The 23,586-nt window shown below is 46.1% G+C and overlaps 1 protein-coding gene across 1 annotated transcript in view; it reads right to left on the bottom strand.

Moving 5' to 3' along the window:
• Positions 1-17,853: 17,853 nt before the first annotated feature.
• LOC119967641 (CUB and sushi domain-containing protein 1-like) overlaps positions 17,854-23,586 on the bottom strand; it is a 2,889,858-nt gene continuing 2,884,125 nt past the window's right edge. Inside the window, exon 71 of the mRNA XM_038800434.1 lies at positions 17,854-23,269. Within this exon, the coding sequence (XP_038656362.1) occupies positions 23,110-23,269 (160 nt within the window). The 3' untranslated portion in view covers positions 17,854-23,109. The remainder of the gene's footprint in view (positions 23,270-23,586) is intronic.

The raw sequence follows: 23,586 nt of genomic DNA, 5'->3' as shown, positions 1-23,586 counted from the left end.
AACAAAACCGTTCCGGTTGCGGCTATGACCAGCTAAGTCGCACGTTTGGCTGCTCCTGCTACAAAGGTGTTTTCGGGCCGATTGGAGGGCCCCAACGGCGCTGTAAGGACAAATCCCGGTGGGGGAAGGCTCCCTGAAGAGAACCAGACCAACTTTATGGTCGGTACCCGGAGTGGGGTGGTAAAGAAAGCAACAGCAGCTCCCAAAAAAAAGCGGGGGAAGAAGACCAAAATGGCGGCCGGTGGAGCACCCGAGGAATGGAGGAAATGGGCGGAGGAGCAGCAGGCCGCTCTCCTGCGCTTCTTTACGGAGCTGAAAATGGAGCTCTTGGAGTCAATGAATGCGACGACCACCAGGCTGATGGGAGCCCAGGCGACCCAAGAGGCGTCGATTCGGGAGCTGCAACAGGAGATGACTGTGAGGGAGGAGGAGGCCACGGTCCTCGTGGGAAAGGTAGAGGTGCACGAGGCACTCCACCTGAAATGGCAAAGCCGTTTTGAGGAGCTGGATACCCGAATGAGGCGGAAGAACCTGAGGATCTTGGGCCTGGCAGAAGGCCTGGAGGGGTCAGACCTCCCGGGATATGTAGCAGAAATGCTGAGCTCCCTGATGGGGGCAGGGGCCGTCCCTTCGCCCCTGGAGCTGGAAGAGGCCTACAGGGTCATGGCTAGGAGGCCAAGAGCAAATGAGCCCCCGAGGGCGGTGCTGGTGCGGTTCCAGCGACTCAGCGACCGTGAGAGAGTGCTGGAGTGGGCCAAGAGGGAAAGGAGCAGTAAGTGGGAGAATTCGACGGTGAGGGTCTACCAGGACTGGAGTGCGGAGGTGGCAAAGCGGCGGGCCCGGTACAACCGGACGAAGGCGGTGCTACATGCAAAACGGATCAGGTTCGGAATGCTGCAGCCAGCGCGCTTGTGGGTCACCTACAGGAACCAACACCACTATTTTGAGTCCCCAGAGGAGGCGTGGGCCTTTGTACAGGAAGAGAAACTGGACTCGAATTAGACCCAGGGGATACTTGGCGGCCGTAGCCGCTCGGGTACTTTCAGCTGAATTCTTTGTTTGGATTTTGAACTCTTGCTGTGGTTTTTCTTCTGATGTTTTTTCCCCCTTTGCCAACTTCCCTTAGTTATTGTTATTGCGGTTATTCAGGGTTATTTATGGTTATTTATGCTGTTTGGTAGAGGGCGACTGTTAAGTACATTGTTATTTGTTATTTATCTGTTATTTATAATGTTAAGTTGGGGAGGTGGGACGGGGGGGAGAGCAGATCGGGGATATGGGCTCCTAGGGGGGGTTCTTTTACAGGCATGGACGGGGACGGGGGTGGAACTGAAGATGGCGGGGTGGGGTGTGGCAGGGCGAAAGCGCGGGCTTTCCTCTGTTTTCCCGCGCGCGGGGCAGAGGAGGGGGGACGGGAAGAGTGCGGGGCGTGGCTAGCAATGGCGACCTTTCCCGCGCTGGAGCGGGGCCAGGGAGGAGTGGCAAGGGGGGGGGAGGCCCCCCCCCGAGCCGGGGGGAGTCGGAGTGGGGCAGGAGCAGCCGGGTCAGCGTGAACCAGCTGACTTACGGGAGTACGATGGAGGGTACATCGCGGCTAGGAGGGGTCCTAGCCTGGGGGGGGGGGGAGGGGGGTTAGGGAGGGACACCGGGTTGCTGCTGAAAAGACCAGAAACGGGAAGTGGAGGACTGGAGAGGTGGGGGGAGGGGGACATCGCCATGGGGAGCGGGTCAGAAGGGGAGGGTCAACCCGGGGCGAGCAGGGAACAGGACATGGCTAATCGGCAGGGGAAGGGGGCGGGTCGTCCCGCGACCCGGCTGATCACTTGGAACGTGAGGGGGTTGAATGGGCCGGTCAAGAGATCAAGGGTATTCTCACACCTAAAGGGACTGAAGGCTGATGTAGCAATGTTACAGGAGACCCATTTGAAGGTAGTGGACCAGGTTCGCCTGAGAAGGGGGTGGGTGGGACAGGTGTTCCACTCTGGATTGGACGCAAAGAACCGGGGGGTGGCGATTCTGGTGGGAAAGAGGGTGTCGTTCGTGGCGGAGGAGGTGGTGGCGGATAAGGAGGGTAGGTATGTGATGGTGAAGGGTAAGCTGCAGGGGGAGAAAGTGGTGATGGTCAACGTATATGCCCCGAACTGGGATGACGCGGGTTTTATGAGGCGCCTATTGGGCCTCATTCCGGGACTGGAGGCAGGGGGCTTGATCATGGGGGGGGGGCTTTAATACAGTGCTGGACCCCGGGCTAGACAGATCGAGCGCAAGGACCAATAGGAGGCCGGCAGCGGCAGAAGTGCTGAGGGGGTACATGGAGCAGATGGGAGGAGTAGACCCATGGAGGTTTGGTAGGCCGAGGGCGAGGGAGTATTCCTTTTTCTCCCACGTCCATAGAGTGTACTCCAGAATCGATTTCTTCGTGTTGAGCAGGGGGCTGATCCCGAGGGTACGGGAAGCTGAGTACTCGGCCATTGCGATCTCTGATCATGCACCGCATTGGGTGGATGTGGAAATGGGGGAGGCGCGGGACCAGCGCCCGCTGTGGCGGCTGGATGTGGGGCTGTTAGCGGACGACGAGGTGTGTAAAAGGGTCCGGAAGAGCATTGAGAGCTATCTGGACTTGAATGACACGGGTGAGGTGCAGGTGGGGATGGTCTGGGAGGCCCTGAAGGCAGTGATCAGGGGAGAGCTGATCTCCATAAGGGCGCATAGAGAAAGAAAGGAGAGGCAGGAGAGGGAGAGGCTGGTGGGGGAGCTATTGGAAGTGGATAGGAGATACGCGGAGGCACCAGAGGAGGGGCTGCTGGAAGAACGGCGCAGCCTGCAGGTCAAGTTCGACCTGCTGACCACCAGGAAGGCAGAGACGCAGTGGAGAAGGGCACAGGGCGCGGTCTATGAGTATGGGGAAAAGGCGAGCAGGATGCTGGCACACCAGCTTCGCAAACGAGATGCGGCTAGGGAGATTGGGGGAGTGAAGGAGAGGGGCGGGAAGGTAGTGCAGAAGGGGCAAGAAGTGAACGGGGTCTTCAGGGATTTTTACAAGGAGTTGTATCGGTCTGAGCCGCCGACAAGGAGAGGGGGAATGGAGGACTTCCTAAACAAATTGAGGTTCCCAAGGGTCCAGGAGGGGCTGGTAGAAGGGCTGGGGGCGCCAATAGGGCTAGAGGAGCTAGTCAAGGGAATAGGTCAGATGCAAGCGGGGAAGGCGCCGGGGCCAGATGGGTTCCCGGTGGAATTCTATAAGAAAAATGTGGACTTGGTGGGACCGGTACTGGTACGAGCCTTTAATGAGGCGCGAGAGGGGGGGGTTCTGCCCCCGACAATGTCGCAGGCTCTGATCTCCCTGATATTGAAGCGGGATAAAGACCCCGTGCAGTGCGGGTCCTACAGGCCTATCTCGCTTTTGAACGTGGATGCCAAGTTGCTGGCAAAGATCCTGGCAGCTAGAATAGAGGATTGTGTGCCAGGGGTAATCCATGAGGACCAGACGGGGTTCGTGAAGGGGCGGCAGCTCAACACGAACGTGCGGAGATTGCTGAATGTAATTATGATGCCGGCAGTGGAGGGGGAGGCTGAGATAGTGGTAGCGCTGGACGCGGAGAAGGCATTCGATAGGGTGGAGTGGGAGTACCTGTGGGAGACGTTGAAACGGTTTGGGTTTGGGGAAGGGTTTATTAAGTGGGTGAAGTTGCTCTACTCGGCCCCGACGGCGAGTGTAGTGACAAACGGGAGGAGGTCGGAGTATTTCGGGCTCCACCGAGGGACCAGGCAGGGATGTCCCCTATCCCCCCTACTTTTCGCACTGGCGATTGAACCGTTGGCGATGGCACTGAGGGGTTCAGGGGGGTGGAGAGGACTGACTAGGGGAGGGGAGGAACATCGAGTATCGCTGTATGCGGATGATCTACTGCTGTACGTGGCAGACCCAGAAGGGGGAATGCCGGAGATAATGGAACTATTAGCAGAGTTTGGGGACTTTTCGGGGTACAAATTAAATTTGGGCAAAAGCGAGGTTTTTGTGATACACCCGGGGGACCAGGGAGAGGGTATTGGGAGACTCCCCTTCAAGCGAGCAGGAAAGAGCTTTAGGTACTTAGGGGTGCAGGTGGCAAGGAACTGGGGGACCCTCCACAAGTTGAACTTTTCCAGGCTGGTGGAACAGATGGAGGAGGAGTTTAAGAGGTGGGACATGGTACCGTTGTCGCTGGCGGGGAGGGTGCAGTCAATCAAAATGACGGTCCTCCCAAGGTTCTTGTTTTTATTTCAGTGCTTGCCCATCTTCCTCCCTAGGGCCTTCTTCAAAAAGGTGACGAGTAGCATCATGAGCTACGTGTGGGCGCATGGCACCCCAAGGGTGAGGAGGGTCTTTTTGGAGCGGAGTAGGGACAGTGGAGGGCTGGCACTGCCCAATCTCTCGGGGTACTACTGGGCGGCAAATGTGTCAATGGTGCGCAAGTGGATGATGGAAGGGGAGGGGGCAGCTTGGAAACGAATGGAGAGGGCGTCCTGTGGCAACACAAGCCTGGGGGCCCTAGTAACGGCACCATGGCCGCTCCCCCCCACGAGGTACACCACGAGCCCGGTGGTGGCGGCCACCCTCAAGATATGGGGGCAGTGGAGGCGACATAGGGGTGAAATGGGAGGTCTGTTGGCGGCGCCAATAAGGGGGAACCATAGATTCATCCCGGGGAACATCGACGGGGGATTTCAGAGCTGGTACAGGGTGGGCATACGGCAGCTGAAGGACCTGTTTATAGAGGGGAGGTTTGCGAGCCTGGGAGGGCTGGAGGAGAAGTTTGAGCTCCCCCCGGGAAACATGTTCAGATATTTACAAGTGAAGGCATTTGCTAGGCGGCAGGTGGAGGGGTTTCCCCTGCTCCCCAGTAAGGGGGCGAGTGATAGGGTGCTCTCGGGGGTCTGGGTCGGAGGGGGGAAGATATCAGACATCTACAAGATAATGCAGGAGGCGGAAGCAGCATCGGGGGAGGAGCTGAAAGCCAAGTGGGAAGGGGAGCTGGGAGAGCAGATAGAAGACGGGACGTGGGCGGATGCACTGGAGAAGGTCAACTCTTCCTCCTCGTGTGCGAGACTGAGCCTCATTCAATTTAAGGTGCTGCATAGAGCTCACATGACGGGGACAAGGATGAGCCGGTTCTTTGGGGGTGAGGACAGGTGTGTCAGATGTCTGGGAAGCCCAGCGAACCATGTGCATATGTTCTGGGCATGTCCGGTGCTGGAAGGGTTCTGGAAGGGGGTGGCAAGGACGAAGGTGGTGGGGTCCAGGGTCAAACCAGGATGGGGGCTTGCGATCTTTGGAGTCGGGGTAGAACCGGGGGTACAAGAGGCTAGGGAGGCCGGAATACTGGCCTTTGCGTCCCTAGTGGCTCGACGAAGGATATTAATTCAATGGAAGGACGCGAGGCCTCCAAGCGTTGAAACTTGGATTAACGATATGGCTAGCTATATTCAGCTAGAAAGGATCAAATTTGCCCTGAGAGGGTCGGTACAGGGATTCGCCAGGCGGTGGCAACCTTTCCTTGACTTTTTAGATCAGAGATAGACGTTCGGGGTCGTGGCAGCAGCAACCCGGGGGGGGGGGGGGGGGGGGGGGGGGGGAGGGGGGGGGGAGGGGGGGGAGGGGGGAGGGGGGGGGAGGGAGGGGGGGGAGGGGAGGGGAGGGGGGGGCAGCAAGGGTCGTGGGGGGACACGCACGACTGTAACGCGGGCAAGCCTGCTCGCTGCTCATGTCTGAAACTGTAGGCTGCCTTGGTTGTTAAGGTTGCCGGGGGGGGGAGGACTGGTGCGCGCGAGAGGGCGGGTGAGGGAGGGACATTTGCCTAGAGGGATTGTGTTGTAAATAATTTAAAAATTAGTAGGGGTAAATGTCTGTATGGAAAAACTCTTTCAATAAAAATTATTTAAAAAAAAAAAAATAAAACAAAACCTTCTGCCCTTACGCGGTCAATGTACCCATCCAGACAACTCTTAAATGTTGCTAATGTTCCTGCTTCCACCATATCCCCTGGCAGCACATTCCAGGCACCCACTACTCTCTGCGTAAAATACTGACCCCGCACATCTCCCTTAAACTTTCCCCCTCTCACCTTGAACCCGTGGCCCCTTATAATTGACACTTCCACTCTTGGAAAGAGCCTTTGATTATCCACCCTGTCCATGCCCCTCATAATGTTGTAGGTCTATCAGGTCTCCCCTGCCTCCGTCTTTCCAGTGAAAACAATCCTAGTTTATTCAACCTCTCCTCATAGTTAACACCCTCATGACCAGGCAACATCCTGGTGAACTTTCTTCACACTCTCTCCATAGCTTTCACATCCTTCTGATAATGGGGTGGTTTAACACACTGGGCTAAATCGCTGGCTTTTAAAGCAGACCAAGGAAGGCCAGCAGCACGGTTCAATTCCCGCACCAGCCTCCCCGAACAGGCGCCGGAATGTGGCGACTACGGGCTTTTCACAGTAACTTCATTGAAGCCTACACGTGACAATAAGCATTTTTCATTTCATTTCATTTCATAATGTGGTGACCAGAACTGCACACAATACTCCAAATGAGGCCAAACCAAGGTGTTATATAGCTGCAACATGATTTCCCAACCTCTGTACTCAGTGCCCCAGCTGATGAATGCAAGCATGCCATATGCCTTCTTAATCACCTATGTTGCCACTTTTAGGAAGCAGTGGAACTGCACACCCTGATCCCTCTGTATAATATAATCTTTATTATTGTCACAAGTAGGCTTACATTAAAACTGCAATGAAGTTACCGTGAAAAGCCCCTAGTCGCCACATTCCGGCACCTGTTCGGGTACACAGAGGGAGAATTCAGAATGTCCAATTCACCTAACAGCCCGTCTTTTGGAACTTGTGGGAGGAAACCGGAGCACCTGGAGGAAACCCACGCAGGCACAGGTATAATGTTCAGACTCTGCACAGACGGTAACTCAAGCGGGAATCGAACCTGCGACCCTGGCACTGTGAAATAATAGTGCTAACCACTGTGCTAGCATGCTGTATGTTAATGTTCCAAAGGGATCTGCCACTTACAGTATAATTCATACCTAATTTTGATCAGCCAAAATGCATCACTTCGCATTTGTCCAGATTAAACTCCATCTGCCATTTCTATGCCCAAGTCTTCAATCTATCTATTTCCTGTTGTGTCCTCCAGATTCCACCAGATCATTTATATATACTCGTAGCATTAAATTTCAGCCAGGTGTCCGCTCAATCCACCAGCTTGACGTCTATTACTATCCTCCTCATAATTCTAAAAACCTCCTGGTCTTGTGCTGTCTGCAAACTTTGAAATTGTGCACCCCACCCCGGTCCCCGTCTCAACCCTGCGAAAGCCCACTGTTTAGCTTCCTCCAGTCTGAAAAACTAAACCTCTACTTTCTGTATCCTTTCATTCTGCCAACTTTGTAACCATATGGGGCTCTAACCATGCTGGCAAGTTTATTTTCTAAGAATTTAGAAGATTACATTCATGATCCTATTATGATTGGCATATGGATATATTTCAATCTGCTTAATAATTATGTTCATTTGAGTCACATCATTTTATGCTTATGATTCTCCACACAGTCACTGCCATACTGTTGGAGAGGGGTCCCACTGTGGTTAGCACTGTTGCTTCACAGCTCCAGGGTTCCAGGTTCGATTCCCACTTGGGTCACTGTATGTGTGGAGTCTGCACGTTCTCCCTGTGTCTACGTGGGGTTTCCTCCAGGTGCTCCGGTTTCCTCCCACAAGTCCTGAAACACGTGCTGTTAGGTAATTTGGACATTGTGAATTCTCCCTCCATGTACCCGAACAGGCGCCAGAATGTGGCAACTCGGGGCATTTCACAGTAACTTCATTGCCGTGTTAATATAAGCCTACTTGTGACAATAAAGATTATTATTATTATTAAGTACATGCCCGGGTAAAGTGGTATGGAAAATCTCTGAACAAATAGCTCAACAATGTAATCGACAAAGGCCTGAAATCAAAGTGCAGAATATAAAGTTGACCAAGTGAGAATGTGGACAGAGGAAAAAAAAAGGATACACCATGGGCTGGATTCTCCGTTCGCCGACGCCAAAATCGGGAAATGCGATTGGGCAGAGAATAGCTTCCAACGGCAAAAATGTGGCAGCTGCCAATTTGACCCCAAATTGCAATTGTCCATCACCTTGAAAAAGACGAAAATGCATTTCACTCCGCATGTGCAGTAGATACCGTTTGCATATCATTAGTGGACCCGATCCAATACTCACCGGGTCCTCTGTGATTCTCCACCTCTGTTGGGCTGAGTTGCCGACGGCGTGGTTCACTTGTGCTTTTAAAAATCATGAAACTGGCATGTCGGGTGCTGAGGGAGAGAGAGAGGGGTAAGGATAGTGTCCAACATTGCCATAGTTTGCAGTTGTGCAGCTGGCCGGGGGCTTCTGCCAGGGCCAGGGGGAATAATGGGGAGTGGTCAGGAGGTGGGCTGTGGGGTCAGGGTGGATGGGCAGGGAGCACCATTGCCGCAGCCAGCAAGGCAGCCATGCAGCTCCACACAACGCTAACAGCACACTTTGAACCTATACCACGGGTCGCATAGGTGTCTCCCCAGGGCACTCCCCTGTGCGCCATCTGACCCCAGCCAACCCATCAGCTGTATGGACACGCTCCAGCACAACCAGTGTCATACCTTTGGCTTGGATAAGTGTGTGTGGGGATTGTAATGTGTATGTGTGGCTGCAGCTTGTCAGCCTCCCGAGTGTCAATCATGGACCTGGCGAATCCCTCACCATTTTTCATTGGAATCGATTTTGTTCCATGCAGCACAGGTGCAAGCACCTCAATGGTCGTAAATGTCCACGGATTCTACATTGGCATCAATACTTAGTCTCAGAAACAGAGAATCCAGGCCCATATTTCTACAAAATGTGCCATATTATTATGCAAAGTGATGTCGGTTTGACTCTGTTTGCATATGTGAATTTTGGTTAATTGGAAAACTGACCTTCCCCGAAGATAGAAAACAAATACAGCTTTTCTTTCATATTTATGATTTAAATAACATGCAGGTAATTGCTGATAAATTGTATTTGATAAATTCCAGATAAGGATATCGTGTTGTTAAACCCCTGTACCACAGCTCATTTAAACAATCACTCTGCAATTTATGAAACGCAAAATCAGATTTGTACAAAAGAGATTAGATTTATAAATTGAGTTGGTGTCTTTGGGTGGAACATGACAATCATCAGGAAATGCTGAAATTTGTTTAGGATTAAAAGTAAAAATTCACTGCAGCATTATAAACATTGCAGCTGTGAAGGATCTTGGCTGTAACTGAGGACTGGTGCTTAGAAATCTTACCCCAATATTCAAAAATGGAGTACCTGGGAATTACTGGTGTTTGTTTAGTCAATCTTGATTTCAACTTGGTTACACACTTTTGGACTTTCATAACATATTTACTTAGGGAGTCTTTTCCATATTTTTAAACATTCATTTACGGGATGTTGGCTTCGCTTGTTAGGCCAGCATTTATTCCTCGTCCCTAATTGCCCTCCAGAAGGTGACGGTGAGCTGATTCTTGAACCGCTGCACTCCCTGAGGTGGAGGTACACCCACTGTGCTGTTAGGGAGTGAGTTCCAGGATTCTGAACCAGGGACAGTGAAGGAACAGTGATATATTTCTAAGTTGGGGTGGTGAGTGACTTGGAGGGGAACCTCCAGATGATGGGGTTAAGTATCCCAAAAAACTGTCAATAATGAGCGGAAAAGATTGAGGATCATTGCAGTGTTGGTAAGATACAAAGAAGAACAGAGAAACAGAGAAGTGAAAGACGGGTTGTTAAAAATGTTTTGAACTGTTGAAAAATGCTCCACAAGAGGCGAGTCTTATCACACGAGAACTTTATAGTGAGTTAAGGGGCTGCTTTTAACGAATTGAGTGCCCGTTTTACACACCAGCTGGAAGGATTCAGAGGTGTGGCCAAATGTTTAATCAAGAAATTGGGTTAATGGAGCATTTTAATGAAATTGGAAGGTGGTGAGGCTGGGAAATCTAGGGAAGGAATTTAGAAGTGTCAGGGCCAGGCAATTGAAAGCAGAACCACTATTGGTAGGGCACAGGGAGGGGAAAGCTTAAGAGGCAAAGTAGAAAGAAGAGAGACCGCATGGAGGGAGGGATTTAATGTTAGAGGCAGGGTGAAGTTATGAATGGATTTAAACTCAGTGAGCAGAATTAAGCTGGTGGGGACAGGGAGCCTGTACGCGAATGGCTGATGGATGATCAGAGCATGGGAAGTAGAGTTTTGGATACGGTGAAATTGATGAAGATTGGATAATGAGAGGCCAAGCAGAAGAACATTGAAAGTGACAAAGCCTTGATTGGGGGAGGAAGTGGGGGGGGGGGGGGGGGGGGGTGTCTCACTGGAAAATGAACTGAGGTTGGAGCAAATGATGGACCTAACATATCATGGAGACAATTTGATGTCTGATGGTGATGATATTGTCACTGGGCTAGCAATCCAGAGATTGAGTAATCCAGGGTAATAATCTGGGTTTGAATCCCAGATGTTGAAATTTGCATGCAATAAAAATATTGTTATATACTAGTTGTTGGGGACGTGCCACGCTTTAAGTTCGTAAAAACAGTGCGCAGGGTTTATGAAGAGTTGTTGCTTCTACACAGTAAGATGGTGAACTCCCCCCAAAAGCCCATGAAACGCTCCACTGACATCACTGTGTACTACGTGAAATTTCACCATGGTTACCTGAATACATAGCACTAAAGGAGTAAAGCGGGAGAGGTGTTAATGACTTTTTTTCCAAACATTTAGCAACAGATCCAACACAATATTAATTACATCACATAATTTTATTTATACATATACACATCAGGAAGACAGTCTCTTTGGCGAACGCCTGTTTCGTTTAGGGAATATAAGATGTTCAGGAATTTGGCTTTTTGAGGTCAAGGAAGTGTCTTCCTGTTCACTTGTTGGTGGTCCATTTTATGAAACTAACTCAGTACTGCCCTATGTATTTTCTTTTCATGTATGGAATGATCTGTCTGAACTGTATGCAGAACAATACATTTTGCTGTACCTCAGCACACCTGACAGTGAACAAATCCAATCCAATCTATTGGGACTGACAATTCTGGAGTGACAGGTTCAGTAATTTCTGCAGTAGAAGATCTCAGTTCTACGGTATCACTGTGCATGCACTCTGATGCGAATGTTTCTGGTGAAGCTTTGTGAAGCTAATAACTGGTCACAGTGCCAAAGTCAAACTTGTGCATCGCCTGCTTGAACTGTGTAAATATCGGACCTGTCTTGGCTAGAATGATGACTAGAGTCCATTGTTTGTTTGTGGTATAATTTCTAGTTAGAACGCGTTCCCCACAGTTAAAGATTCTACTCTTCAGGTTTTGCTCTCTTCTAACCATTGTTTCTGATGCTGTTGCCCAACAAGTTCCGATGTTGTAGGTGGTGTCAAGAGGTTGAATTGCGTCTTCAATTTCCTCTTCAATAGTAGCATCACTGGTAAGCTTTGCATTGTTGAATGTGTGGAATTTCTGTATGACATTAGAAAGTTGTTAACACACCTGGTACAGAACGTTGATCTTGCGATGTCTTTACTCTGTGCTTGAGTGTTGCACAAAGCGTTTGGCCAACCCGATGATTGCTGGGTGATATGGAGCAGATTTAATATGGCAGATACGAATCACCATCAAGTAACCTTCGAGCTCTGTTGATGTAAATCGAGTCCCATTATCACTCACAAGCTGCACCGGCCTTTTGAACATTGTGAATACCTCATCTAGTCTCTCAGTGATATGTTCAGTTGTTGTGGACTTCATGATTGTGACTTCTAGACATCTTGACATTCCAAAGGTGTCGAACATCACTAGGAACATATGTCCCTCAATTGCCCCCAGCATAATCAATTTGAATTCTCTGCCAACCCCATAAATGGATCTCAGCCATCTTTTTTGGTTCTTTATGGAAACTTTAATGAGGCTTGGAGAGTCCAAAATATGTAAAAGTAAACAACATGTTTGACAACAGTTATGTACATAAGTACCGGTAGAACCTTACTGGGTATTCTCTCGCTCCTTAAAAGCAAATTACTGCAGATGCTGGAATCTGAAACGAAAGAAACAAATCTGAAACAAAGCTTTGACAAAGAGTCATCGGACTCGAACCATTAGCTCTTTTCTCTCCCTACAGATGCTGCCAGACCTGCTGAGATTTTCCAGCATTTTCTCTTTCATTCTCTCGCTCATTTCGGTCGGTTCCAGACTGGCTGAACTTTTATAAAAGTACAGATAAGCCATCCTGCCCCTAAGCAGGGGAGCTCGTACTCCTCAAGGAGCATGGGGGAAATAATCAGCCCCCCACCGTATGTCCTGCGCTGGAAATTACATTCCTCCCCCCAAAACTCCGAAGGCCCCCTCGAAGGATGGCGAAGTTGCAAAATTCTATGCTAAAGAAGAAGAAGTAACCAGTGCAGCACACGCAGCAGTCGGATGATATTTAGGCTCTCGCAGGTCGCTGTCAAGCGAATTAGTTGGATCGGCCGGTGTGTGCCTGGCCAGTAGGAATGTCTGGAAGATAATCTGCCGAGGGTGGTGGTGTTACATTCAGCGTTCGTTGGAGAACTGCATGATGATGTATTCATCTGTTGTTCCTGCAAGTGTTTTGATGGACTGGCCTGGGGTGCTTGGGAATCCATTGCAGGAATCATGCCGTGGGCATAATTCATCGGACTTCTCTGGATTCACTTTCTCCAAAATGGGGATTATTTCTTCAGTGACCAGTTAGCTGTTTGCAGTTGGTTTACTCTTAGCTAATTTTTCAGTTGCTGCAATCTCACTTTCAGCTTCTCCATCTTCGAACTTTCACACTCATCGTTGTCCTGCGCAGTTTGGATGCTACTTGTTATCACCTCATCACTAATGCCAAATAAACTAAATAAACATTCATAGTCTTCCTCTTCTGGCACATCATCTGATTCTTCACTGTCCTCATCATAATCATCATCATCATAATCATTATCATCGTAATCATCTGTAATAGCTTCTCCGGTGAAGTATAGAACTGCTCATGGGATTATGTGTTTGATGCACCATCAATTGGACTCAAGTCGTAGTGAAGTTCCAAACAACAGGCTTTAATATGCTAGATGTGAGCCCGGCAGTGGTCGTACAGAGAAAGGCCAACTGCCAGCCAGTACGAGCTCTTATACCCCACCTTGTAGGCGGAGCTACCAACCTCTCAGCCAATCAGAGGGGAGTCACATGACCAGCCACAACCAATTGGCAGAGAGGCACATGACTTACCTGGGCCAATGGGCAGCGGTTGCCACTGTCCATCGTGCAACACCTGTTGATGTACCTTAGCTAGCATAAGGTTGGTCTGCTTCCACTCGTGGACACGGGAAGCAGTCACAGGCAGAGTCCATAAAGTTAAGGAACAGTGGTGACTTTGTCCACCATGGGTGGGTCAGCTGCCATGACCTGCAGGGGAAGATGACTCAATGCGTCCTCATTTGCAAAATGTGTCCCTGGACGGTGCTCTAAAGAGTACTCATATGCGGCTAATCGCTAAACTCAGTGTTGGATCCGTACGGACGCTATCGGCGGGGATTGCCTTGACTTCACCAAAGTGGCTTCTGGTCAGTTACAATGACAAAATGGTGACCGTAAATGTGTAAGTGAAAATGTTCAATGACAAAAACAATAACCAGGCCCTTCTCCTCAATGTGCCCGTAGTTCCGCTTGGCTGCCTTCAGCATCCAGGAGGCAAATGCGATTGGACAGTCACGACCCTCACCCATATAATGGGACAGAACAGCTCTTATCACAGACAATAGTCAAAATTAGTCAGTAGTCTTGAAGAGGATAAGCGCGCTTTAACTCCTTGAAGGCCATCTCCTGGGCCGTACCCCCAAACCAGGGGTGGTGTTTCTTCAACAGCAAATGAAAGGGGGCCAGGATGGTAGCCAGCCTCGGAATGAACTGCCGCAATTATTTATAAATCCTAAGAAGAGATGAGCTGCATTGCTCATGTCAAGTTAAATAAATACCGATCCACTAGCCAACGTAGCGCATAGATCCTCTATCCTGGGCAGCAGTTCACCATTAACTTGGAATAGCCACAAAGGCGAACTGTCTGATCCGGCTTCAATACTGGGTCGACCGGCACCACCCAGTCAGCGAAGCGCACCAACCGGATGATTGCCAAACTTTCCAACTGTGTCAGCTCGGTCTCGACCTTCTGTACTGATTTCAGGTTTCCATACCGGGATCAAAGGCATCCAAATACCCAAATATGCAACGTGGTCCAGAAGAAAAACAAAATCAACATGGGGAGGTGGTTCAGCTGGATAGGCTGCATGTCAACAGCTCCTAGTTTACCCTCATCGCCAATTTAATAAGACTCGGAGAGTCTAAAGTAAGTAAAAACATTTATTTTATAACAGTTATATAAATGAGTACTGGTTGAACCTCACCGGGTCCTCTCGCCTTTCAGTCGGTTCTAGATTGGTGACCTTCTATACAAGTGCGGGGGAGCTTGTACTCCTCAAGGAGCATGGGGAAAACAATCAGCCTCACACCGTATATATCCCACACTGGTTAGTACATAAACCATCTTTGTCAATGGTATGACCCAGACAGTTGATAGAAGGCTTTAAAAAAAAATCGCATTTTGCTTTCTTGATTCTAAGATTGTGATTTTGCAAGAGTAGCTTCCAAATTCCTTTTGTGTTCTTCATCATTTGAACCTGTCATTTGGGTAACATTGCACACCGGGTAGCCCATTCAGAACTTCATCCATAGATCTCTGAAAAAGAGCAGGTGTCGAAGGTATCCCAAATGAAAGTCTCCAAAACGAAAAAGACAAAAAGAATGTGTCACTATGGTAAGTAACAGCTGTGACTCTGCGGCCACATTCGTCTGCAGATATGCTTGAGAAAGATCTATTTTGCTAAATTGTTGGCCTCCTGAGAGTCCAGCGAATAAATCTTCGATAAGCAGGAGAGGTTAATAGTCAGCGCACAATATTGGTTTGATTATGATTTTGAAATCCCCGTACATTCTTACTGAACCATCCCATCCCATGCAATCTCACTGATTTGGAGACACTGCCACACCTGGTTCAGTTTTGGAGAGCAGATGCTGACAGAAAGTTAAGGCTTCTCACAACTGATCTCAAGGAAAACATCACATGGCCGGTAATGGAAGGTCACACGGATTACGTCAATGAATAGGGGAGAGGCATTGAAGGGAATGGCGTGATTAATTCTGTAGGAGTTTACAGGGACGTCAAGAAGGATTAGAGGAATGACACAGTACAACCACAGACACAGAGACTGCTATTTGTGGCTGCTTAGGGAATGTTTGGTGCAAGAGAAGTCTAAGGATAACGTGCCAGGACAGAAGCGTTAAGTACACCGTATTTTTGAGGAGATAAAAGATGATGGGTTGGAAAGGAGTACCTGAGACGAGGGAATCATTTATGCAGGGGGATGGAAAGCGAAGTTGAGCCACCTTGAGTTAGTGGGATTAGGATTGAGAGTAGAAGTGATTAATTTAATGGAGGAGCTTGGAGACAAACGAGAGAAACAAACAGGCCTAGATAATGAGAACTCTGTGCAGTCTATGGAATGATTCAGCCAAATAGAAATGTACTGTATTGTTCAGATTATTGAATCTAAAATCATAGAATCAGATGACAATAAGCACTGCAGAAGGCCATTTCAACCATCATGCCTGTACTTGCTCTTAATCTTAGCATAATATTCCTCAAAAAGATTTTTTTAAATCTGAGGTGATTTGGAAAGAAACATATAGGCCAGGATTTTCTGGAGCAGCCTGCTAGCCATGGGATTTACGATTGCCCGCTGAATCCCACGTCAGGCCAAAAAATCAGGATTTACACTGGTCATCAAACCAGTCACAAGTCTCCTGGCCTTCCCTGCCAACAATAATGAGTTTCCCGATGTCCCCAACAAGCTTCCTGACCCAGCAGGAACATGAAGAAAAAGCTTTTTAGCATCTAATTGACGAGCAGGATGCATGATTCATTTGTTAGCTAGGATTCTCCTGCCCCCTTCCACCCCCCCAGGCAAGAGACCCGTTGGTGTGAATTGGTCCAAATCCTGAGAAACATAGATCTGGTGGTTTGCAGTCCAAGGGATGGCAAGGAGGTACGTATCGTCCAATAATTGCTTCCAGTGTGCCAATGGGGCTGCTTCATGGGAGGCCAGGAGCAGGGGATCAATTGTATGGGTTGGAGGGACTCAGGTTGGGCATCTATCCTGGGATGAGACTTGTTTGACTGCTCTCCCCATGTGCAGCCTTTAAATCTGTTAAACAGTCACTCAGTATCTAAAAATTAAAGTTTCCTCAAGTGAACGTGTTCTCATCTTTACCCCATAACCCATAACTAAACAGTCAATATCTCAGAAATACACATCTCTCATAATAAAGTGAAAACGATCCCATCTGTACCCCTAAACCCTTTACAAAGTCTGTCGGTATATCAATTTTAAAAGTCCATGTGATGAAGGTAAAGTGGTGGATACCTTTCAAGTGATTTTCTCACATTCAATTTTATTATCCTTTAAAGTTTGGAAGCCTGTGTATATTCCTAGAAAGCTAAAAGCTTTGAACAGCCTTGTATACAATTGATTTGTCACACCATTGCCTACTAAAAGCTTTCTGATGAATAAGTCGAGGCAGTTTCAAAGGAGACATTTGGATTGTTTATTTATGTAGCTCTGCAGGGATCCATTAACTCAGGGGAGCAGCTGGTTTTCTAACTTTCGTTCTTTTAATGAGGCTGCATCTTTGTTCTCAAGTGCCTCCCAGAAAGAGCAGTGGCACCGGTTCAGATGCCTCTTTTTCGTTTAAATTTTCCAATCAAGGGGCAATTTAGCATGACCAATCCACCCATGCTGCACATCTTTGAGTTGTGGTGATGAGACCCACGCAGACACGGGGAGAATGTGAAAATTCCACATGGACAGTGAACCGGGGTCGGGATCGAATCTGAGACTTCGGTGCTCTGAGACAGCAGTGCTAACCATTGCGTCACCGTGCCGCCTTCAGATGCCTCTTGACTGCTGTAGAGTTCAATATAATGTGTCAGAAAAATGTTCTTACATTTTATGAAAAATCATTTACAATCTCTTAACTTGGATATAAGCATGACCAAAGTCTCAAGCACTGCAATTCTGGGATAAACAGTGGACTTAACCAAATGCAGTTTAGGACTGCGAGATAGCTGGTCCTCCCATCACCTGGGGCTTGTAGTCAAATTCCACACTGGGATAGTCTCATTTCACTGTGAGCTGCATGGACCATACCTGAAATGGGTTTGGGACATCTCACATTAACACGTGTTGGGTAGGAAAGCTAAGCAAAAGGACTGCCTCTAAGCCCGGTACAAAACTGGCTATTCCACTCAAATTGATGATCATGTGGGATTTAAAAAAAAAACACGCTGGTGCAATCAGAAGTGCTGTTCTAAGGTCCAGTTAAGGCACAATTGAGCTCCCAGCACTGACATATTTATTATCTCAAAGAAAAATACTTGAGATTTGAAACAAAGACCCAACTGCCATATCTATAGCATTTGCCACAGAAAAGCAGAGCCTTCTGGATAATCCCAGGAACAATTATCTCAGAGAACAGGCCCTTCCCTTTCTGGATGTTAACACAAATTAGTCAAATCATGTCATACTTCATGAACAGAATTTTTTTTGCCATCAACTTAACACACTTCTCACTGATCATCTAGACAAATATAAGCACATATTCCACACACTGGACAATAAATTGTGATGAAGTATTTAATTAGAGTTTTAACTTAGCTTCAAAGGTGGGCAGCATTGCACAGGCTATAATACAATCTTCTATCACAGATTTTAATGATAAAAAGGGAATACTGGTCATTGTAACAGGCCACTGTAATGATAACTTTCATGTGCAATTAAATCAAAAATTTAAAACTGGCTATAGATGCTACTCTTTAAACAAGATTTCTTTTTACAGTATAGGGAAAATTATTTCTTTTACATAGTAAAAAACACATTTATTTTAACACCTTTTTACCTACAATATTGAAAAAGGTTTGGCATATTTAATAATTTTACAAATTCTTCATTAAAAATATATCTCTGTACAAAAGGATCTTTTGCACCTACTTCGAATCAACAGCGAGGAGTGGAATGGTATAATGATAATGTGGTTGATGCGATGCCACTGAAATGATTAATAGGCTTCTTTTTACAGCATCTGGTTCGTTTTTACAAAATATTTTACACAGAAGACATTATTGCAACCAGCCTGAATAAAGGCAAAACTTGTAAGATAAGCAGCAGCTTACAACACAGAAGTACATGGTCCTGCCTCAGAAAGTCTTCTCTGGGTGTTTTCAGCTCATATTCAAATTGACCTTTTCTCCACCATTCCCCAGTAGCATTTCTTTGAACTCTTCATGACGCTCAAAGAAGCTGTACTCTCAGTATTTCCCATCACGCAACTAGTGGGCTCATGTTTACTAATAATACCTACTGTTCAGACAGCAAGACCAGAGGTAGCAATGAGAATTTGAAAGGTTTTCTTTTTCAATGCAAGACTGAGATTTGCTGCTCCATCTTTCAGAAAACCATAAAGCTGAACCTTAATCGTACTACCTAGAAGTAAAATTTCCACCTCTGGTTGGATGTATTTCTGTAGGTTGTATCACAATACCTCCCATCCTCCACTGCCCTACACAGTCAAGTAGCCTTTCATCCCAATCTGCAATATTTTTATAATCAACAAATAAAAATGTTACCAAAGAACAAAATCATTATTTTGAATGTCTCCCATGATTTCCTGCAGGATTTCTCACAGCAATGCCATGGAGATTAAATTTTAATCCCAAGAGATTTTGGAAACAGCCTACATCTATCTAGGGTCTCTCGTGGAAGGGGAATTGGGTGCAACCTTCCTATCGTTACAGGACGGTAACATCCATGATGGCCGGCTAAGATGCCACAGGCCAATGTCTCTCCCACCCTGCTCTCGCCCCTAACTCTGCCTGCTGAGGTCAACAGCATCAAGATAGAACACCAAGGCTTTGGTGGCCCGAATTCTACCAGCCAGAAGATGGGCAGCAACTACTTGGGAAACACCACTGTCTGCAAGTTCACCTCCAAACCACACAGCATCCAAACCTCCCAGTTCCTTTTGCACCATTGGGTCAAAACCCTGGAACTTCCTTACTAACAGCATGGTGGGTGTAGCTACACCCCACAGATTGCAGTCGTTCAAGAAGGCAGCACACCCACCACCACCTTCTCAAGGACAATTCAGAATGGACAATATAAAAAAAAATCCTGCATGACTATCCAATTTATGTTCGCCATTAATCTGTTAGGATTATATGTATTTTTTCACCCCTTTGATTGGCAGCTAATCATTTAAAAAAGTAATTCTTCTTTTAATTGAAATCATGACATATACCCACCAGTAGCAGAGAGCAATTATTTTTCAGCTAGTACAATAGAAAATACTGCACTACCAGCATTTTAAATACTTTTCACAACCTGGGGCCCAATATAATCCAATTTTGCATTACAAAAGCATGTTGGACATCATTTTATCATGAGAATAACATCAGTAGACAATCATGGTATAATGTCGTGCTTGCGTTCAGGATAGTTCTTTGACAGTTTACAAAATAGAATTAATATATGGACACAGACTTTGAATTTGTCATTACTTCAAGACAATCCACACTTCCCACTGCAGTTTTTGATAGTACTGTATGAGACTGGCTTTCTTATGAGTAACTGAAATCCTAATTTTACAAAGCTGATCTTTTGGGCTTACATGCCACCTTGTACCTTGCCAAATTGTCCCTTGATGGGGTATTGTGATGGGATATTGTCCCAGGAAAGGTGATCTTTCCTCTGCAATTTCTGTCAGGTCCTGTACTGCAGTTCAGAGAACAGGTGGTGTATTTCCATGAAACAAATCAGCACACCCATTTTGACCATAGTGCGTAGCCCCGAGACAGTCCATATCTATGCCAATAAGCAGTTTAGATTGCTGACTTTCACAAGGACATGATTTATTCAGTGTATAAATTGAGCCCTTTATTCTCTCCATTATCAGCCTGCCTTGTAATATATATCAAGCAGATCCTTATTTGTCTTATTAAGTGTATAAAAGGGAATCTAAAATTACAATCTGATTGATAATGTTACTTTTCTTTGTTAAGCACAGTATCACTGAAAAACAGAGCAGGTTGATTTGCAGTCAAGGTCTGTGGGGTGTGATATGGAAAAGCTTAAAGGTAAGTACATGCTTTCATGTGTTAATCATCTAAAGTCCATGATGGAGTTTTCATATCATGTTCAAACTGGAATCTTTGTATTTTGCTATTTGAACTTGCATTCTATGACTCCTCTGAAATTTCACCTTGTCTTGAACATAAAATCTTTGAGTTTTATATTTGTTGGAAAAATATTGACTGCTTTTTGTTAAGTTGTGCATGCTTGAGAAAGTGATAAAATGCATGCATGCATGACTGTGTATGTGCTATCACAGGTAATCTAAACAAGGAGGTTGTTCAAAATTAATGAAACCGCTGTTTCAGAACCAAATTTATGAAACTTTCAAAATAAAGAACATACATATGTCTTCCGAGCTGTTGTGTCCTTTACATCCACCCCAGTTCAGTTAATAATTGCTGAACAATACACAGTTTTAAATTAAATGTAATTACTAAAAAGCGATCAGGCCCATTTAATTCATTACTGGGACTATGGTACATCCTCACCGTAGAATGTAAAACAAGAAGAAAAACGGAGGAAGCTCTGTTCATCAAGTTTGGAGATTTCTGGCAAGCTTTTAGCCAGGAACAAAATATTTTTATTTTCAAAAAAAGACACCCCCCAACCCACTCTCTCCAGCCAAATGTCATAATAACAGAATATTTTTCTAACCTCTCTCTCCCAGTAACATTACTCATTTACCAAGGTCAGGGTGGGCAATAGGAGCTGAGACCTCGATAAGATTACACAAGAGTAAGTGGGGATTATCACATAGAAATGACTGTTGGTGATAGTAATGCACAAACACTTTCAGGGTAAAATTTCCAGGGGGGTTCTTTTCATCTTCCAATGTAACTTGGGATGGAAAATGGGTAGGAACACTAGCGAAATGGCTTCCACCGTCTGCTATTTTAGCTATGTCAAATCATTTAAACAACACATCACCAACAGTAATCTCTAAGATTTTAAACCCCAAGATTTTGCATTACCCTTGCCCCATGAATCTATAGGTTCGCAGTTTGGACGGACCTATTTTGAAAACCTGGTAACGTTGTTGCTGACCGCACAAACTGAATTTTTGCAAGGGAGGTTTTCTATGCTGAAGCTGTGAACGAGACGGTTTACCCTGCTAGGCTGTATGTCAGATATATTGAAGAAATCACAACACTTTTCTACATTTTCTCTTGTACAATTCCAACTGGTTTTGGGTAAAGCTATGAGATACAGAGGTCACAAGTGAAGGCACTCTTTAGAATGAATAAAACATCACCTAAAAACAAAAGAATCCACATTCTCCTCGCCTCAGCCCAACAATGTGCACACTTTCCCCAAAAGAAAAACTTACATATTTTGCTAAATACATATTATTTCTCTCTGAGCCCCACAGTTTGCTGGTTGTCTTTGGGATGTCAGAACAAATTGATCAGTGGATGTCCTTTATGTGGCCATCAATGGCGGTCATATGCTGCTGCCAAGTGTGAGGACTGACTTTCATTGTCTATTGTATTCTTTGCTCACGCATGATTCCCCCTCCCCCCCCCTCTCCCCATCTCCACGTTTCAGGATACTTCACCCTCATGCTTTGTCCATCACACAGGTAAGCATGGCGGATCTCAATTTCTGCTAGGTAACTCAAAAGGACCCATGGCAAACAGTGCCATGTACCAACCCTACTAAGGATCCCTCACCTCCCCTACCACAACAACTGTATCATTTGACTTTTATTTTTTTTAAACAAAAAAAAACCATAAAATGGCGCAACAATTTTTCTTACATTCTTCTTGGGAAAATAAACAGTTAATTTTTTTTCACTAAATATAATTTACAAAAGGCAGTGTTTATATAAGCTCTCTGACAAACAGAATAGATTTCCATGATAATATTTCTGAATTACAGCCTGTGGAGGTTCAGGAAAATGCATATTGTTCTGAAATATAGTATTGTGTTAAAAATTCAGTTAGTTCCATTCTTTTTGGCTTGAAATTCAAATAATGATCCCAATCAATGTTTCTTAAAGGAACTATCAAAAGCCCTCAGGAACCTTTCTCACTCACAAGCCTGAAATCAATAGAAACCGACTCTGTAAGAATGTAAGCTTGAAGGAAAATACTGCAGCATTCTGATATTGTATTTTTTAGCATTGAAAAGGTTATGTGGTGTTCAGCAATGGAAACTGAAGTCTTAAAGCAAATATGTTTTATGTACAATGGTCAGTGTGCAGAAACCCTGTACCCTATTTGATGCCAATATCCTACTCATTCATTCATAACACACTAGTGCAAAGAATTGTGCAGTAGATTTGCCATATAACAGAGATGAAAATAATTCCCAAGCTGCCTGCCCTGTTTTTGGACAGTGACCTTATTTTGTGATGTAGACAGCTGTAAATTATAATTATGTCTAAAGTCTGTTAGTGTCAGCAATGGAGCAGCTTTTGTCCTTCTTCTTCGGTCCATTTTACCTCTTCTTGGAAGAATATATAACTCAAAAAAGAAGAAAACTTTTCTGCTTCCAGAGCAGAAAGATTCAAACCCATCCATGATTGGTTCTGGTTCTTCCTGTGTTAGAAGTCTAGACGGAATTGCTTTGACTTGTTGTCTGAGGATATTAACCCAGCAAAACTCAGTTGACCGTGTTTGTCCTAACAAAAGTTATCACTGCGAAGCAAGCAGTGGGACAGAGCAATGTGGTAGATGGCACCAAAGGAGTTACTGCTCGCCAGGTAGAGGTATGGCTAATATCATTTAGTCAGCAGTCAAAGTGAGGGCTATACTACTGTACACACAGTGTTCAGTGTTGTGTCAAATCGCACAGCCTTTGCCTCAGTGGGCTTTAAGTTAGTATCATACATAGGATTTTCAAATGAAGCCTGTCCATTTGTGTTCTCATGGCCAACATAGCCATTGTATTGTACTTTTGGTCTTGATCTAGAATGAAAAGGAACAAAAATAACATTAGTGTTTTGTAAACAACCTTCGCAAGTAGTAAAGAGTAGATCAACATGGAAAGGAATGGCCAATTAGCAAAGGCTGTTCCAAAACAACCCTCAAAGATTGGTTGCCCAGTCCTGCAAGATCACCACTCTACCAGGCAGAACCATTGATATATTGACCAAGTCCAGGAACCATCACGAAATCATCCTAAACCTAAAACTGCATCATCTATCCATTTTTGTTCACAATCATATTGGCAACCAGAATGTATTCTCCCATCTGTATTACCTGTCAAAATATTAAAAGTCCCT

Source organism: Scyliorhinus canicula, chromosome 6 (genome assembly GCF_902713615.1).
Source record: "Scyliorhinus canicula chromosome 6, sScyCan1.1, whole genome shotgun sequence".
Classification (NCBI taxonomy): Eukaryota; Metazoa; Chordata; class Chondrichthyes; order Carcharhiniformes; family Scyliorhinidae; genus Scyliorhinus; species Scyliorhinus canicula.
This window is presented reverse-complemented; position numbering and strand designations above follow the sequence as displayed.